The sequence below is a fragment of the Parasteatoda tepidariorum genome, chromosome 7 (assembly GCF_982258835.1).
Source record: "Parasteatoda tepidariorum strain Cologne lab strain chromosome 7, Ptep-v5.0, whole genome shotgun sequence".
Classification (NCBI taxonomy): domain Eukaryota; kingdom Metazoa; phylum Arthropoda; class Arachnida; order Araneae; family Theridiidae; genus Parasteatoda; species Parasteatoda tepidariorum.
Window position 1 is genome coordinate 75,205,212 of NC_141761.1, and position 19,570 is coordinate 75,224,781.

Below are 19,570 nucleotides of genomic sequence, written 5' to 3' on the forward strand. Positions count from 1 at the left end.
CCAAGGTTCTCCAGTTTATTATCTTTAAAACTTGTAGGTCCTTTTCAAGGCAGTCTAAAAATCTTAGGTTTGGTCGTCCTCTTTTTCTTGTACCTGTTGGCCTGGCACTGAAAATTTTTTGGTTGTCCTGCTATCCTCCATTCTTATAATGTGGCCTGCTCATTTAATCCTTTGAATTTTGATAAATTTAATGACATCAGGTTCTTTATATGCTTTGTAAAGTTCCGTGTTAGATCTTCTAAACCAGGTACCGGTTTTACTTATTCCACAAAAAATGCTTCTCAGTAATTTCCACTCAAATCTAGCTATCATATTTTCATCTCCACGGATCATTGTCCAGGTCTCACATAACATATATATACATTAAGTGACTACTTTATTTTCAAAAGAATTTTTTTCTCAAAATGCACAAAAAATGCGAAACAAAAGATTTTGTTCTTAAAAAGGAAATAATTTTATTTTTTCTTTATGTTTTTGAAATGGTAGTTTCGATGATGTACAGTAGGCTAAGAAGTAAATAGGTAAAGACAAATTCATGCTTTACTCTCACACCCTCCGACTCTCCAACTAAAAATTGAGGGGAGGGGGAACTTTTGCTTTTCTCTTACTGTCAGGTAAGTCTAGAATTTTTGTGTCAAGCATAAATTAGAAATAATTTAAAAAAAAGATAACAAACAGAACATTTTGTTTCCCATAAGCTTATTTTTCTTTCCTTTTCTTCTCTTTTGATTTACGTATGGACATTCTTTATATAGAATTATTTTGCACTTAATGAATTATAACTACTTTGCGTGAAATGGTCAAATTTTTAAAAGGAAAATCCTTTTTCACGGGTTGAGAAAAATAAATTAAATCTCGGCAAAGAAACACAGAATTTGCAAATGAAAATTTAAATAATTAGAATAAATCAAAGATTCCTATAGTTTGTAATTATTTAATTTAAATTTCATGGGTTCCAACCCATGAAGATTAAGTGAATATTCACTCACCTATGAAATTTAAAATTATATTTCTTAAAACTAAATTAGGGAAAATAAAATTAAATTTCTGAAAAACAAATAAAATACAATTTAAATATAATTAAAAATCGTGAGTTGGGTCTCACGTTTTCTAATTATATTACATAAAAAATGCTTGATTTTCTTTATTAGATTAAACACTGGTACATAATAGTTACTCGATATGTTTTATTAAACTGAAATAAATTTCGTTCATTTTGCTTTCGCAGCTAAGTAGTTTTAGTTCGCATTGCTGCGCTTGAATTTAAATATACTCACACTAATACTTGGTGGTTCTCTGATGAAATATCATATCGATAACAACTTAATGGAATTTAGAAATAAAGTTGTCTACGAAAAAAATAAAAAATTCTCGAGAAAAAAAAATGGATGTTCGAGGAACAATTACTGAGTCTGACAATATTTTTTTGTATTTTCTTTGTTAATAACTAAGGTAAATATATCAAGTGATAATGATTTGAAGAGCAATATGATTTTAGGTAGGTTTAAAAATAAATAGCTAGCTTTTATAAAAGCTAGAAGCTTTTTCTAGCCAATTAGTTGAAATAATTTAAAAAGTTACTAGCCTGTAAGTATACCTAACAAATGAGAATAATTAGAAATATATTGAGTTAATCAATAAAATTTCAGTTAATTAAGCAATGCAAGAATTTCAAGAGTATAAAAAATGAGAGCCAAGTTTATGAATTGGTAGTTGTAATTTTTTTGATCAAATTTTTCCTGATTTCCTTTCAAAGTGCTGATAACTACTATAAAGAGCAACGAAGACATACGAAACAGCTGTATGTGTTAAAACAGCTATTTATGGAAACTTTGTATTAAGGAATAGAAAATTTTGACCGGCAAAAGATGACGTAAAATTATACCACCTTGTTAACGATGTTAAACAGTGACATACATGAAAAAAGATGCTGAACTATAGTTACACAACCGAAATATTAGATATAGAAGAATGTGTCCACTTTTCAAACATCTTATTCATTATAGAAGCAAACAGCAATGCAGAATCAACCAAATCAATTCTCAGATTCAACCAGATTCTCTCTTTTGAATTAAGTAAATTAGATAAAAATAGATTCTTGACTTTTGAAATGAATGAATTACTTTGAGCTGCCTCTGAAGCTGTAAATATATTATTTGAGTAATTCCGCAGAATCAAAAATTCTACTTAAAATTAAACATTCTAACGTCATTGCAGTTATGAATAAGGGAATGAAGATGGTTGTTCCTTTGTTGTGTTTCCTTTATAGAAAAAATGTTGCTGACCACGTCAAGAAACTAACTTTCTGTAAATTTAGAGACTTCCTTAAAATGGAAACACCTAACAGGAAATAGATTTCCTCTGCAGAAAGTGGAATTTAAAATTATGTGCCTTAATTGATGCAAAAATCTGTCACTTTGCAAAAAACACAGCAGACGACTAGTTAGTACGGCTCTGGCCTATACATGTTTTAAAAAAATTAAGAGACTCTAACTTAAACCATTTTTAATTCATTTTAAGTTAATTAAAAAGACATTGAGTTGCATCTTGCACAGGGTGATTTAATTATTTGAATTCTTTAAATTAAATGGCATTTCATTTTGCTCCATTATCACTATGCGATATCAATAATTGCGATTTCAAGTTTAACGGTAAAGTATTTTTCTAGAAAGCTGAGAGCTCTCTATTAAAAGCCATTTAAATTCAATAGACTTGCTACGAGGTGAAATTCAATTATAACAAGATGTGTACTAATTATACGAAGGTTTTGAAATTGAGTTTAAAGAATTCCACCGGGGACTGATAACATCATGTTATAATCTAAAGATCACTAATTCAATCCAATTGAAAAGGAACAGTTCTTTTGGCGAAATTTCTAATTTATCCTCGTTTGGGCAGGGTTCTTCTTTGTGTTAAATGATTTATTCAAAGTAATATCTGTAGAGCGGAATTCTCTTCGATCTGCTGAGTTACTAGTAGAATCCCCGCCAACGATTTATATATTTATAGATGCATTTCGAGAAATCATTACATTTTATCTTATCGCGTGTCGGTTAAAGATGCTAGCCATACATAGAATATTACTTGCGTGATAGAGTATAAGCTTAATTAAAGATCCGAATGCTTCTGGAAAAGCAGTAACGGGAAGAACGCGTTGAAAAGAGATAGTCCATTAATTATTTTCTTGTCGAAAACGAACTTGACAACGGAATGCGTTCCAGGAATTTGGCGAGCTTTGTATTCCGAATAGAAGTCCCAATTGCTCATTAAAGAGGATTGGGTTTATGAACTGAGTTATGCATTTTATGTATTCCTATATTTTAATTTGTAAACGGTAAGTTGGAATTAGGGATAGAGAGGAAATGGGATCGCATTTAAAATATTGCGTTATTAAATGTATTTGTCAGATCACTTGTTTACGGAATAAAACCTTTTATTATATAAGATGATTCTCAATTATAGATTTTACCATTTTTATAAATACTATTCAAAATGTTAAAAAAAATTTGCAATATTACCCATATTGAAGTATAATAGAGCCATTTTAGTTTTAATACTTAAGATAATTTTAAATTAACGAGAAAAAAAAATTAAAAAATGAGAAAAAAACGATTGATGATTTGTATCTAGTACTAATGACACATATCGAAATAAAGTATGTATATACTATGTATGCATACTGAGTGTTTCATAACGCTTAACATAGATTTTTAATCTTAGCAAAAAATGAAGCAAACAAAATATGAATATTCCAAATTTCAAGCCAATATAATTCACCTGGAGAAAACACAAGCGCGAACTAACTAAAACTTCTATCGATTCGAAATCAAACTTTCTTAGTGATTGCAAGCGGATTTGAGATCACACTTTCTTAGTTTTAATTACTACTATGAAATTACTACTAAGGAATTACTACTAAGCAGTTTAAAGTTCACTATTCCTCTAGGACCACTATTGCTCTTGGAGGACATTTTATTGATGTGGTTGTAAGCGTAAAGATAAACGCATTTTAAGATGCATGAAGATGCATCTTAAAGTGCATCATGGCCCATGATACTTACCAATTGCGCATGGTGCAAATTTAAGATGCATCATTGGCAAATCTGCTTTTCTGACACTGGTACTATAATTTGGGGAAGGTTCAGTATATTCAATCAGTACCTTCAACAGCTTTGCTTTATCAAAATTAGTGTTTATAAACTAAACTAATATTTTCAGAGCCCCCTGTCTAAACTCCATAGAGTAGTTTTAAGGCGAATTAGAAAGCAGAATATGAATACAGCCAAATTGACCAGCCACACTGCCAGCTGTTACATTAATTGCGGCTGACGCCTGGAAGTCAATTTTTGTGTCCACTTGTCAAAAACAGCCTGCGAAGCCTAGACGTGTGCAGGCTGTTATTAATGAAAACGGGGGAACAAAATTGCATCAATATGTGCCTCAAGGCTCTGCGAGTCCGTACCAATAGGTGTCTAGGTACTTTTGGCCTTGCAGTGCACTAAATAATAGGTCAAGTTGTATAGTATTAAGACAAGTGATTTTTTAAAGTTCTTATTCATTAAATTTTTAAGAATATTTTCTCATGCATTTATTTTTCTTTATTTGTTACATAAAATTATATGCCGGTTTACTTACTTTAAAAGTTTTTGCTGTAAATTACACGGTTTGTTTTCTCTATTATAAGATCTTTTTATGAATATTGGATAATGTGACGAAACTGATTTCGAATCTACACTCATTCCAATCTGCAGATTTTCTTAAATGATATTCTTAGTCTATTTTTGTGGAAATTTTATCATACGTAGATAGGGGTGCTACCTTATTATGAACTGTTTCTTCAGGTGCTTCTGAATAGGCCATAATAATCGGGCTCCCCTAGTCGTGCACGATCACATTTATGCGCATGAGTTTCCATGTAATTTTAATCCTGATGTAGAAGAAGTTTGTAGTAACAACTATGCGACAACTTGTTATTTATAGCATTTTTAAACATGTCAACATATCAACAAAAGTAGTCTAAAATGTCCTTTTGTAAAATTCTATAGCTTTGACAGCTATTCTAACCCAAGTTAGTCAAGATAAAGTATTTGTACTAATGCAACAAAAACTTGTTCCTCAGTGTTATCCCTCAAATTGTGAAAATATTATGTTTTTATCTCATTAAAATTATGTAATACTTGTTTCTTTTCCCCTATCGTCGTATTCCTTAAACCTCTACACAGTATTGACATTGTGACAATTCACTTTTTTCATTATCCTTTTGCATGCTTTGATTCAAATTTAAGAATGCCTCCTTTTTGATTTTCTTTTTTAGCTCTACCCTTATTATATATAACTGCATACATAACTGATGATTCAAATGTCAGAAATTCTCCGAAGTTTTATTTTCTTTGTTATTTAGGAAACTAATTACAATTAAAACCCATGACACTTAATGCACTCTTTAATCTATAGTTTCGTTTGAAGATTTGTCAACTAATAATGTAAAAAGATACTTCTGTAAAATTATTTTTTTCTTATAAAACTATCATATTGAGTTTCATTTGCTATATGATTAAAACTGCATTGCATGAATCAGAATAATTAGTTAAATTTGGTTTGCTAATGTAAAAAAATAACATTTATTATATAATTAAATTTGCTTTGAAAATTAATTTTTTTATTTGAATCAGTCACAATAACTGAAATTATTACTTTGAAAAGACTGAACATCTTTTGTTTAAATTATTTAACAAAATGTATTAAAAAGGAGAAACGAGAATCTATTGAAATGAGAAAATTAATATTTTTTCTTAACCTGGTGGAAATTGCCTTTTAAATGAAATAATAGAAAAAATTTTCAATAATAAAGAATGTTTTTTTACAAACCTTTTTTGTTAAACGATACTTACTGGGTTTTGTATATTCATTTTTTGGCAATGTAGGCAGTTACATATATCATGAAAGGAATTTTTAAGAAAGAAAAATACTTCGAAATCTATAATTTGATAACAATTGTGCAATACTTAGGTTATTTTTAGAAAAAAGAAATCTGAGATGTGAAATACAAAGAATCATTGTCAACAAAATTTTTAAAGACCCTTTGTTACGTTTTTAATTTGTTGTTTTGATAATATAATTTATAATTAATTGAAAAAAATATGTAATTAAATATATAATAATAATTAGAATAAAATTAAGATTAAAAAAAATATAATCGAGAATTTCTGCTAGTTTTTTTACATACTTGCCAATTTTAATAAAATACAAAAATTGATAATTATTCGAATGATAAATAATAAATATTATAATTTAATAAATTAATTTTAATAAAATTCATTTCTAAAGTATCGTATTTAAGCTTAAAATATCCAGAAGTATATATAACATTATTAGTAAAAACAAGTAAATATTCTCATAAAGTTACTATATTATCCAAAGTACAATTTTTAGATAACCGTTACGCCAGCAAAATGTGTATGTACTTTTACCTCATAACTAGCTGAATATTCATTTTTTAAGGGATTAAATAAAAAACGGATTCTACTAATAAATGTTAAGCTCAAACATATAGCATATGAAGTGAAAAACATTAAAAATAACTTCAGTTTAAATTTTTTAATTATATGATTGCCTCTTTACTAGTTTAACTGTTAAGAGGTTCGACTCGAAAAAGACAATATTATCTTTTATCTTCATTTGCCACAAAAAAAGAATGATGTTAATCAATTAACGTTTACCATAGTCAAGCAATTTTTGAGATGAAACAGAACATTAGCGCACAACGGTTTTTATTTAAGTTACTTTTCCATTAATATTATTCATAAAAAAATAATGAAAATGATATTATACGAATAGCTTTAACAGTTCTAATATAGAGCTGCTATTCATATATTAGATTTTTTTTTTACTTCGAAAGTCATTCCCGTTGATTTTACTTGTAGAACTAAAATTTGGTTAATTTGTTTTGTCAAAACTGTGCTTTCATCTATCAAGCAAAACAGAAGTTTTTTAAATCGTTCAAAAAGTATAGCGTGAAACTTGATTGCAAAAACACTTATTGCTATTCCTATAATAAATTTTTTCCTATTATTCTCTTTTTATTAATCCTCGCTGTATGAATTAATGAAATTTTTTTAACGACTTTAATTAATGGAGACTTAAATTTTTGCTCGCATCAGGCACCTAAATTTCGGTGCGAGTTCAGCAAGGACAAATAATTATGCTCATACTGTCACATCAATTCTTATTTTTAATAATATGGATTACTATTTGAATGCCCGTCTTTAAAGGGGTGGAAAATCTCTTTAAAAACTCAATGAATTAATGCTATGCACCAAGCTCTAAACTCTAAAGCATAAAATATTTTTTTTTTAATTTTAATTATATTTTGTCTTTCTCGGTGACTTTACATAAAAACATTTAGAAAAAAGCACATTTTTTTAGAATTTGAATTTATCAAAAAGAAAGAAAAAAAAACTACACTCAAGAATTTTAGCACTAAAAATGACGAATATTAGTGCTTATATTGCGACCTGTCATTACTAGTCAAGATGTAAAAATATCAATAATGTTATCGATGAATCTGTACTTTAGTACAGAATTTAATTTTTTTATTTCATAGGAATACCTGTAAGCAATCATTGTGGCTTGCAATCTTTGTGGAAAGCAATCATTGTGGGTAGCTCGATCCTGATTGGTTGTTGAAACGTGGCATTTATTTACGTTATTAACTGTCATTTTATTCCATTTCGAGAAAGCCAAGCCAATGAAGTAACAATTCTTTTAACTGACACATTCTATATTCTTTTACAAAGATTGTTTCACATAGATTTCAATTCTTTCTCTATATATTTCTTACTTAACACAAAGACAAGCACGAAACCATGTAGAACACAAACTAACTAATTATGCATCGAAGTAGGTTCGTATACAAAACAAAAATATATCACCGTTACCATAAAACGTATGAGCAAATAATAAATCTAAGTTAAGTAAAAAACGCAGACGAGAAAGAATTATATTTCAACAAATTTGATAAGTCTTATGGCGCTGAAAACTAAGTAACTACGCGTTAATTAACACTCTAACTTATGGTGAGAAACTTAACTCTAACTAGACATTTTGCTTATAAACGGACGTCATAGATCACATGTGTGGTTATTCGTGATCTTCTTCTTGAAGTGCCAGTACCCAATTGCAATTGACTTTTCATATTTAAGTTTATGGAAGCACGCTTCAAAAGTGAAAGAGTAATTATAAACAAAATAAACACCTGGATTCCTATCGATTTTCGAACACTTATTATAGGATATTGTTCAAAAATGGTGTCCATATAGATTTTTAGTTATGCTTCTCAAACAAAAGGAATAAAAAAATTAGAGATCATGCAATAACTTTGAAACTTGTTTACGATTAAATTGAGCTGCTGGAAAGTAATCTTAACTAATGACGTCCATTAAATAAATGGAAAATTGATTTGTCTGCAATTTTTATGGAATAATGAGCGAGTTTTAAAAATAGCCCTTGCATGCTCTTGACGAATTTCAGGATTCGTTGACAAATTGCAGTGGATTTATAAAAAAGACACAAGCATACACATTTTTCTCCATTTAATATATTAATATTTCATATTAATATGTGTCAATTAACTATTACGTCTGACGTAGTTAGCCTATTTTAACAAATAATTCATTAATTTGGAGTTAAATGACTAAGGCATCGTGGTATCATTTTTTCCAGCTTAAGATCTTTCAAGGTGACATATTTATGAATGAAGTAAATAAATATTTTTAAGTAGTAGTTTAAAACTATCTACTACACTTTTTTTCTACTCCTCGCGGAAATTATTTGGGCTATTACATAACCGTGTTTTAAATAAAACGTTAATATTGTGCCTCACCGTGTAGGAAGAATCTGCAATCTTTTTTCAGCAAACATAAATTCGTATTATTTCAACATGAATTGTATTAGCTCGAGGCTATGTGCATGTCAAGCGATAAAGAGACGGTATATAGAAAAAGGTTCGCTTAAAAATGATTAAATAAAACTCAGGTAAAATGCGTGAAAATATGTTATAAAAATGGTAAGAAAAAGCAACTCGGATAAAAAATCAAATAGAGTGTGTGCGAAAAATCGAATAAATTAAAATGGTGTAATGGTTAAACATGTACACATCTATTATTTGTATGTTACAAATCTAACCATTAAGGCTCCCAGGAACTGAACTGTCAATGAGGAGGATTGGGATTCGATTCTTAGTGGCGGCTTAAGCCAACAACTCTAAGAAGAGATATGTTTTGCTATTAGACACCACAAAACGGGTTATAAGTAGTTCAAGAGGGTTAAACAAGAAATCCGATTCTTGAGTATTCCGAATGTTACTCCTTTCTTATTCACTCCCACAGCGAATTTCAGTAGTCCGGACTTGTGACACCTTTCTAATACGTCATCTCTCTGCAGTTTAAGTTTGCCACGTCGGGCTGCTAAATTGATTCTTGCGGAGGCCTTCTCTGTTCTAGGATGCGTTGCTTAAGCCCACTACGCTTCAGATCAATGGGAGGCAGTTGAGCCTGAAAAGAAAGGACATCTTGTGAGTAACGATAACCGCATTGTCACAGTTATGCTATTTGTCACAAAATTGGTGCACCTTAAAATCAGTGATTCACTCTCTCACAACGGAATGTGAAAGAAATGCTTTACTCTGCATATTAAGTTGTATTTTTCTTCTTCTTAGGAACGGAGCCTGGTCCTGTATTTGCCACTGAAATTGGAAATATTACAGCAGCAGTAGGACGAGATGCTAAATTGGAATGTAATGTAGATAGACTTGGTCCTTTTCGAGTAAGTATAGATACTATTTCATTTACCACCTTACTATTTTTTTATTTTATTTTAGAAACTATTTTTCAACTTTTTTATTCATTTTTTAAATGCGATTACAGTTTTTTAAATATTAGGTAAATAATGTAAATTTGTGAATCAAAATTAGCATTAATTAAAACATACGAAATAAAATTTTTTAACCAGTTTAATAATATCACACTGAACTACATTAACTATTGTTCGGAAAAATAAAACGAGTTATCTGAAAATCTTTTATTATGCAGTAGGATAAGAAAGTTGCAACAAATTCACACTTGTGTGATCTTGTGAAGATTTAAACAACGTAACAAATAATGCAGAAGCTAAATGAAATGCATTTTTACTGTAACTTGTTATTTCTTATATCACTCATTACTTAGATTTTTATGCTGGAATTGCTAGATAATTTTTTATCAGGTAAATCAATGTTGTAGTTATCTACAATTACTAGACATTTTGATATCAGCATTTTTTGCAACACTGATCTCATACCTATGTACCAAAATTCCATTGTAAATTAAAAAAAACAAGAAATTTTAAAATGAAAGGAATCTTTCATTTTAAAACGTTAACTGATGAAAGGAATCTTTCATCAGTTAACGTTATTGACATGACTCGTGAGAGCTGCCTTCGCGCAGTGGTCTCCGGAATGCATGTGAATGAGAATTAGATTGTTCTATGGTATAAAGTAAGAGTAAATTAGAAATTCGGGAGTTTCCTTTCGGGACTTCCCCTTCGGGACTGGCTGGCGCCTCTCAATGTCAAGAAGGATGTTGCAACTATCTTAAAGTATTACGTGATGACAGATGATGTGATCTGCTGACATATTACACCATAATATTGTAACAATAGCTCTAAACTCCACACACACACGCACACGCACACACACACACACACACACACATATATATATATATATATATATATATATATACATAATTTTCTTATGGAGTTTCCGCAACATAACGCGTTTTTTTTCAGAAAGTGTAGCTTTTATTTGATTTTTTAATAATTTCGATTTCGTTTCTTATTAGTGTAAGCACCGCACGATGGTCTAAATCGAAAAGAAAAACTAATCAATAAAGCCAAATAAAAATTGCAAAAAGTTAGGTATGTTATTAACATTTCTAAAAAATGATATCGTCTCATTTTCTGAGATAAAAAGGGAGTGTCGTGTTTATATTCAACTTTCACAGTTTTCCGTGACCACAATTCGTCGCCAAAACAGTTCATCGTGGATAAAATTCGTCGCAACGACCAGCACAATTTCTTGCAGTTTAGGTGGGATACATCTGTTTACGAAGACAAAATCCCTGCTCAGTCTACAAAATCTGACCAAATATTTAATTTGTAACCGTTCAAATAATTTGAAAGGATTTAAAGGTGCAAGTGTTCGTGATTTGCTTAGATTTGCTTATAAGGTACAGAGGGGAGTAAACAATATTTTCGTAAGACACTAAATTAAATTTGTTTGTCTATGAAAAGATCTTTTTGTATTTTCCTTAGTGGCTAGCATAATAATTTTACGAAAAATAAAAGCAGAAGTTGAAAAATATTTTTGTAATTAGCACTGTTCTTTTTCTTTAGTAGCAGTTTCTTTTTTCCATAGCAAAATCTTTTTGTATGCGCCACAACATAGTTGCCCCGATTTTAAAGGGTATTTTTTGCATTAAAAAAGAAGAAGTTTCTAAATGTAGCTATTACATACGATACTTTTTGAGCAAATACTATAGGTGCTTCATTGCGCAAACATAGGCTTTTTATGGTATCAGGTCAATCGAAATTTTAAACATACATATTTAAAAAAAAAAAAGGAAAACTAGAATTAGGAAGGAATCAAAATATCTAAAGTATTTTTAGATTTAGAGATTAAATTTTTACTCATTAAGGCACTATCTCAATGCTTCAAGGGGCAGTACTTTAAATAAAACTAATTAAACACTGCAGGTGACACATAAATTATGATATCGTATAAATACATACTTTCTCTAGAGAAATAAATCTTTTTTCGCGGCGAAATGAAATTTTTGATTTAATCATGATTTAGAAAACCTTGTCCAAAATGCTTAAATAGGAAAAATTTCTAGTATTTTACTGTAAATTTTATTCTTTACATGTAACACTATATATCTAGAACTATTTAAACGAATTTGAAAATATTAGTACAGAATTTAAAAAAATAATTAGTTTAAAAATAATTTTTAATGATTTTTAATCATTCAATTATTTTTAATCATTCAATGAAAATTTGAGCACGTTTCTTTAGTAAGGTAATGTAAATTTTTATAAAGCCTTTTACATGACAAGATGATTTTTTCGTTATAATTTTTTTTTTAATTCCTAAAGATTGCTGTACTAAGAGCGCTTGAATTTTTTAACAAATCAGAAATTGTTGAACTTTTTCAAAACTTGAGTTGAAAATATTATTATTTTAAGCAACTGAGCTGCTTAAAACTTCCTATTTCGAAAGCTTGCCAAAATTTTTAATATTTTTTTTATTTATTTTCAATTTACTTTCATTTATAAACTATTTCGTAATAGACAATACCTTTTCTAAACCCAATGTTTGCAACATCGAATAAAAATAAAAATTGTGGTAGAAGAATTGTGTAATTTTCGCCGATTTTTAAATGATATGAGATTGGCTACCTGGGCTTGTTAGCAATTTAAATAAACAATTTCTATTTTATTCTCAAAATAAAGTGAAATTCAAAAATTATCATTCAAATGATAAGTAGATATATTCTTGGCAATTTTGAACTTCCCCTCCCGAACGAAATAAGGAAATTACAAAAAAGCTTCCTATTCTGAAAGAAGAAATTCTTCTTCTCTCGTCTTCTTCTTATTATCATCCCTCTTCTTGTTTTTTTCTTTCATTATATACTTTTAGTAGGGGGAAAATGAGTACTACACCAAACTTATCGGATTGGCGACCTCTCTTACTGTAATGTTATGGGATGAGCTCTACACCCTACTTCGTCAGTATGGATAGTTCAACCCCACCGAGGTCAAAGATGAAACAAACAAGCTAACTTCCTAAAGTGTTTAAATATACTAAAAAAGAACTGACTGATTTCAAATCAACTCAGAAACAAATAAATTTGCTTCCATGTAATTTTATAAATTCAAATTCCATTATAGTGAAATTTAAGAAAAATACTGCTAACATCAAATTATTATATTTCAATTGAAATTCAAAATATTAAAATCAAGTTAATTTTTAAGAGGTCTTTTAATTTTATTCTTTCAAGTTAATTTTCCTCGAAGATTAAAATTAAATTATTGTTTCTTTGAAATATCAATTAAATCAGACGAGTTTCCTTTCAAAAGTTCAGAATTTTACAATATGTTGTATATTCAAATAGATCAAAGAAATTGAATTGCAATATTCATTATAGACAAGTTTCTAAGAAAAAGTTGAAAAAGTCTTTCCATAGAAGATATTCAATTGGACTTTGGAATAATAGAGAGCTAATCAAAACAACGTTTCAATTTAATTTCTAATATTTGAATGCATTTACAAAAACATTCAAACAAGATTTATTAACGAAAACACAGAAACTGTTTTAGACAATTCCAGACATAAAGCTAGAGTATTACTGATGTCGAAAAGAATCAGCAGAAATATTTCAGTAAAATTTGATGTTAAAGTCTTATTTATTTTATTTCAATCATACATTTAGCTTTATTTCTTCGAAGCGAAAGTTAAGGCTTAAATTATAAATACAAAATATAACAAAATTTTAATGTTTCAAAACTAATTCCAAACATTTAAATGTATTATTATAAATTGACATTAATCCTTTCCAGCATAGGTATATACGATGACTTTTTGACCAGCATAGGTATATAGGCTTTTTTTTTTGACAAAACAAAATAAAATTTGAAAAAACAAAATCTGTAAAATTTGAGAATGTCAACTTAAAAGTATTTTTTTCATTTATCTCTTTATCAAGTTTACTATGCTAAGGACAAAAATTTGAAGCTAAAATATGTATAAAACAGTCATCCTTTAAGATCGCTTACATAAAAATAAATTTTTACGCATTTGTGGCTTTTACATGGAGCTGACTATAAATACAAAAAATATAACTCCTTTTACAAAAAAGATGATTAAATATCAAAATAGGAAAATATCATGTATGGCAGAACATTTAGTTAATGTTTTTTTCATGGTTAAAATAGCATTTTCCTTTACATTATCTTCTCAATATCATGTAATACAATCCACAAGCAGTGAGTTTATTTAACTCAAATGGGGTGGTAAAACGAGACTTTAGTGTCATATAGATGCCAAAAACTTAAAAAGAATAAAATATTGGTAAAATAAGACTGTAAGAAAATTCAGAGCAAGTTTATGTTTGTTTCTGAAATAGGAAAAGTGACAAGGTAACACTATTTTTCATAATTTTACCTTTCCGCAAAATATACAAGTTTAGTTGAATGATGGCTTTTTATCACGCTACTCCTCACATTGTGAGGGAGTAGCGTGGCAGCACGAATTTGGTTTTTCAAGTAGGACCACAAATGCTCTATTGGATTAAGGTAAGGTGAATTTGAGGGCCAAGACAAGACTTGAAAGTCACTGGAATGTTCCTTGACGATTCGACCCTTATGACATGATGCATTATCCTGTTGGTAAACACCATCCCCCGCAGGAAAAACTGTTTGGCATGAATGGGTGAACCTGGTCTGCAACTATGTTCAAGTAGCTTACAGACGTCAGGGATTGTTCTATGAGGATTATGGATCCTAATGTGCCCCATGAAAATATTGTTCCTGGGCGAGAAACCACGAAAACCTGGGCGAGCCCATTGTTATAGATGGAGGGTGGTCATAATGTAATGGCTCGGCTCTTCGGTGTATATATATATATATATATATATATATATATATATATATATATATATATATATATATATATATATATATATATATATATATATATATATATATATATATATATATATATATATATATATATATATATATATATATATATATATATATATATATATATATATATATATATATATGTGTGTGTGTGTGTGTGTGTGTGTATGCAGATAGATAGATAGATACATCCGTTTTACCAACCAATTTTATATTTAAATAGATTTCAAGTGAGACCTCATATCATCACTTTCTTTTTCGCATCAAACGTATTATATACCCGGTTATTGTATAAAATTACATAAATTTCCCTTTAAATATGTATATTGATCTAACTATGAAATTTCAGGAAAATTTATTTGCATATTTTAAGACTACAGGTAAAAAAATTCTGGTAATATTACCGCATTCTAATAGATTGTGATTAGCGCACAGCGAATAGAAAGGAATTAATTTGGTAATTTTTCTATTCATATGGTACCAATCTAATATGGTATCATGGTAATATTACAAAATTATACCGCAGCTACCAAATTCTATCATGTATCATAAAACTATATTTTATTGTTAATTTAACCAAAATTATTACAAAGCACTTTGGTAAAAATAATTGTTTCCAATTGTTACCATAGTCTCATAAACATATTATTTTAGTTATGATCATTTTTTTTCTCAGTGTAGAAATCACAATCAATATAAAAAAAATAAATTAAAGAGAACATTCTCTCTTATTTAAAATATTAATACTTAACTAAACATTTAAAAAAGAAAAAGTAAATGCGAATATTATAAATTTTTGATATTGCTAATAAACTTTTTTTCTTGAATTTTAACAGTTGATTTAATTTTATCGTTGAATAATTTAATAAAAGCGAGAAAAAGAGTCTGTAAGTAGCATTTTTTAGAAAATGAATAAACATTTATTTTATTCCATCCCAGTAATCTCTTAATATTGATCTAATAATAATCATAATATTTAAACAAAAGGGGCAGAACCTCAAAAAAATGAGACAAAAAGTAAGTTGCTTCACAAAGAATCAATGCTTTGGAAGTGTTTATCCTAATTCAATCTACAATGTTGAGAAAATAAAACTTATTGATTATGGCATTAACGGTTTAAATCTTCGTTCCTACAGTGGAAGAGTTTTTCGATTCTGTTTCAAAGCCTTCTCGCTTCTCTTTTTTCGTTTCTTTCTCAGCGTCTCTCTTCTTTTATTCGAACGAGAACTAAACGAACCCCAAAAACGATATCTGTTTAAAAGGAGAGTAGAAAAAAAATGAGGTATTGAAAGATAAAGTAACGGAAGAGCAAAACAGCTTGTCACCAATACCGTGTTGCAGGAAGATAGAATTATGTTGAATCAGCTAAATAGTGATTGATTATGCTGTTCGATAAATTCACCCAGTGGAATGTATAACATCCCCAAAAAAGAAAAGCGCTGAAAGAAAAAGCCTCAGCAAAAGTAAAACCTAATTTTGGAGAAAAATGAATGGACGTCGCTTTGTTTCACGTAAATGTCTTGGGGAACAAATTTTATTAGGATATTTCATTATCTACTATTAGGATGAAATGTGGGGTGATTTGATGCTTTCTTTCAAGGGAAAAATTATAGGAATTTAGTTGGAACAAAAGTTTTTGTTCTATGCCTTTTTTTATAAATTGCTTGTAGAAAAATATTAAAATAACTCAAGCATATTGTAAAATATAATCATATCTTATGATTTTCGTGTGAATTCATTTTTTACTATTAATCGAAAATCATAAATGTGAATTGCAAATATTATTGAAAACTATTTGTACGTATGTATGTGTATAATATATATATATATATATATATATATATATATATATATATATATATATATTATTTATATATATATATATATACATTATTTATGCAATATATATATTATTTGTTGTAGTTTTTGTAAAAAAAAATTTTGAGTGCTCCTCACACTATTGTATTAAAATATTTTGCTTTGGCTATATTGATACAACATCAGAATGCACTCTTTTTTGCGGATATAATCGTGTGGGCTGATGAAAGGATTATATCTTTTATTTTCCGTTTTTTTTTATAAAAAAAATTAAAAAAAAATTTCAGCAATATATATATATATATATATATATATATATATATATATATATATATATATATATATATATATATATATATATATATATATATATATATATATATATATATATATATATATATATATATATATATATATATATATATATATATATATATATATATATATATATGCTTGTATGTATTACATAAATGAGTTTTTTCTTATCTTTTAAATTTGGCATTGCGTTACATCTGTACGTGGTAAGTTTGTATGATATGCGCTAATGTGACAAAAGTGATGGGGTAGAAATATACAGATGGCAGAAGTATCGCAACATACAAATTGTATGTAGGTAGTGCACTGGCAAGAATTTGATTTGCGTTCAAGTTATTCAGATGAGAATGTTTCTGACGTAATTATGATCACAAGGTGAGAATGAACATGAAATGACAGTTGGAACTAGAAGCTTGGCGCATTTCATTTCGAAAATTTTGACTGAATTCAACCATCCTGTATCTGTTACACATATCAGAAGTGTGTGGAGAATACCTGATTTAAGGCATAGTCACCTACCATGGACAACGTAGTGGCAGATCGCCTGAACATAATGAACGAGACCATCGACGTGTGAGTTTAATTTTCAATGTTAACAAGCAAGTAACATTTAGTGATATAACCGCAAGCATTAATGTAGGACGTGAAAAGTACGTTGTCAGGACAGTGCAGCGAAATTCGACTGTAATGGGACATGGCCGCAAAAGATGAACTCGAGTGATTTTACTAACAGCGCGACATCAAGTGCCTATACGTTTTCTTGGGTCCATGAACATTTTTCTTGATCCCTAAATGACAGAAAAACTGCAACTTAGTCATATAAAACACGATTTCAGCTGGTCAGAGCAAATAGTAAAGTTCGAAAGTTGTGCAGACCCCACGAAGTTATGGACCCAAGTTGCCAACAAGGCACTGTGTAATCTTATGGCGGCTCCTTACTAGTGTGCTTTTCTTTTTCATGGCATGGACTGGGTCCTATGTTCAGATTGCACAGATTAATGGGAAAAAATCATTATTTATGTTTCCAAAACTATCAAGGTGAAAAAAATATTATTCACAAATAAATTTGCGGTTAATTGGATGGATATGTTGCTATTGGCTATTTTACCATAATTTTCGATTGAAAATTTAAACAGTGCCTCTGCAGTGCCGAAATTACAGTGTGAAGGAAAAAATGTTTCAACAGAAAGTGCTTTACCATTATTTTATTCTAATTTTGTAATAGAATTGCATTTTGAGCTAAGGCAATTGCATTTTTATTCTCAATACTCTTGCATAAAAACTCCGAAACGCTTATGTATTAAATTTTTTTAGAGACGCTTGATAATGCCTACATGTTTCAAACATTCAAAAGCTGACTCTTGAGAAAAGAAAGCAATCAACAGTGTTTATTATAAAATTCAGCACATTTATCATAAAACTGACAGTATGTAATTTAGTTAAATGCAATTTTATAATTTAATATTTAAAAATAAGACCTTTATGAAATAATACAATTCCCTCTCTTACAAGGTCTGAACATACCAACTTTTTAAAGCTTTAAGTGGAAGTGAATTTTATGATTTGACACATTATTTTTTATTTATTACTTAGGGTTTATAATTACTTTCACCACCATTAAGCCATATAAACAACAGAAATAATGTGAAATCCGATAATTATGCATTGTGACTCTTATGGTATACCTAAATTCAAAAATTATTCTAACCTCAATAATTATTTTCCCACAACTTTTAATATGTGGGGATCTAAGAATTGCAAATTTTCCCCAATGCAATATTGTGGATCAATTTAAGCGAATATTGAGTATACTAAGTATTTAGATAAATTTATTCCTAAACACAATTATATCGATGGATATTATGAACAGATCTTGTAATAATGGTATGGAGTAAATATTTTTTTTTAAAAATGTAAAAATATAAGTGATTTTTTAAAAAAAAAACTGATATGGTCACTTTTATCTTTCTACGATTCATATTTCGAACAATTTGCTTTGCAAAGTACACTATCATATTCTGTATTAATACTGGTGAGACTGATTATTGCTGTATACCTAGAAAGTCTGAAAGGTCTTGACCTTCCCAGATTGCTTATGTAACACATATGACATCCAAAAACCTTAAAAAAATATGATCAATTTAATAAGAAATATAATAGAGACTCGGCCATTGAAATTCCATGGTATTTAATTCGATTTGATTAAAGAAAATATTAAATTAAACGAAACACTGACTTTTAAATTATACTTATATATTTGTTTCTTAGAAAAATAATAATTATACTTCAATTATACTTTTCTCTACAAATAATAATTGAAGATGTGTTGAATTTTTTTTAATGGAACTGGGGTAAATTATACCCAAACCATTCTGTGGTTATGAGGTACCTACCAAAATGCCTTAAAGCCCCTCTAGCTATACCCATTATTTTAGGTATAAAGATCTATATATACGTTCCTATAAATCTAACGCATGAATGAGTGGCAATTTTGCTAAGCATTTCATTGTATATAGAAACAACTATGGGTTACCGCATTTGATATTCAAAGCAGACTGTGGAAAAAATATGTTAAGTCCATTAGACTAGTCATTTATATAGGCAATTAGGCTAAGCATGACTTCATTAGTCACAAAATGAAACACGCAGCAAAAGATAAAAGACAAAGATTCAAACTTCTGGAGAATCACTCATATAAGCA

General features: G+C 28.9%; 1 protein-coding gene across 2 annotated transcripts in view; it reads left to right on the forward strand.

Annotated features, from left to right (window-relative positions):
• Nucleotides 1–19,570, forward strand: part of LOC107449400 (lachesin-like) — a 303,582-nt gene that overhangs the window by 201,202 nt on the left and 82,810 nt on the right. For both annotated transcript variants that reach the window (XM_087168086.1, XM_087168085.1), the window contains one exon: nt 9,716–9,822. In XM_087168086.1, coding sequence (XP_087024212.1) covers nt 9,716–9,822 — 107 coding nt within the window. The remainder of the gene's footprint in view (nt 1–9,715; nt 9,823–19,570) is intronic.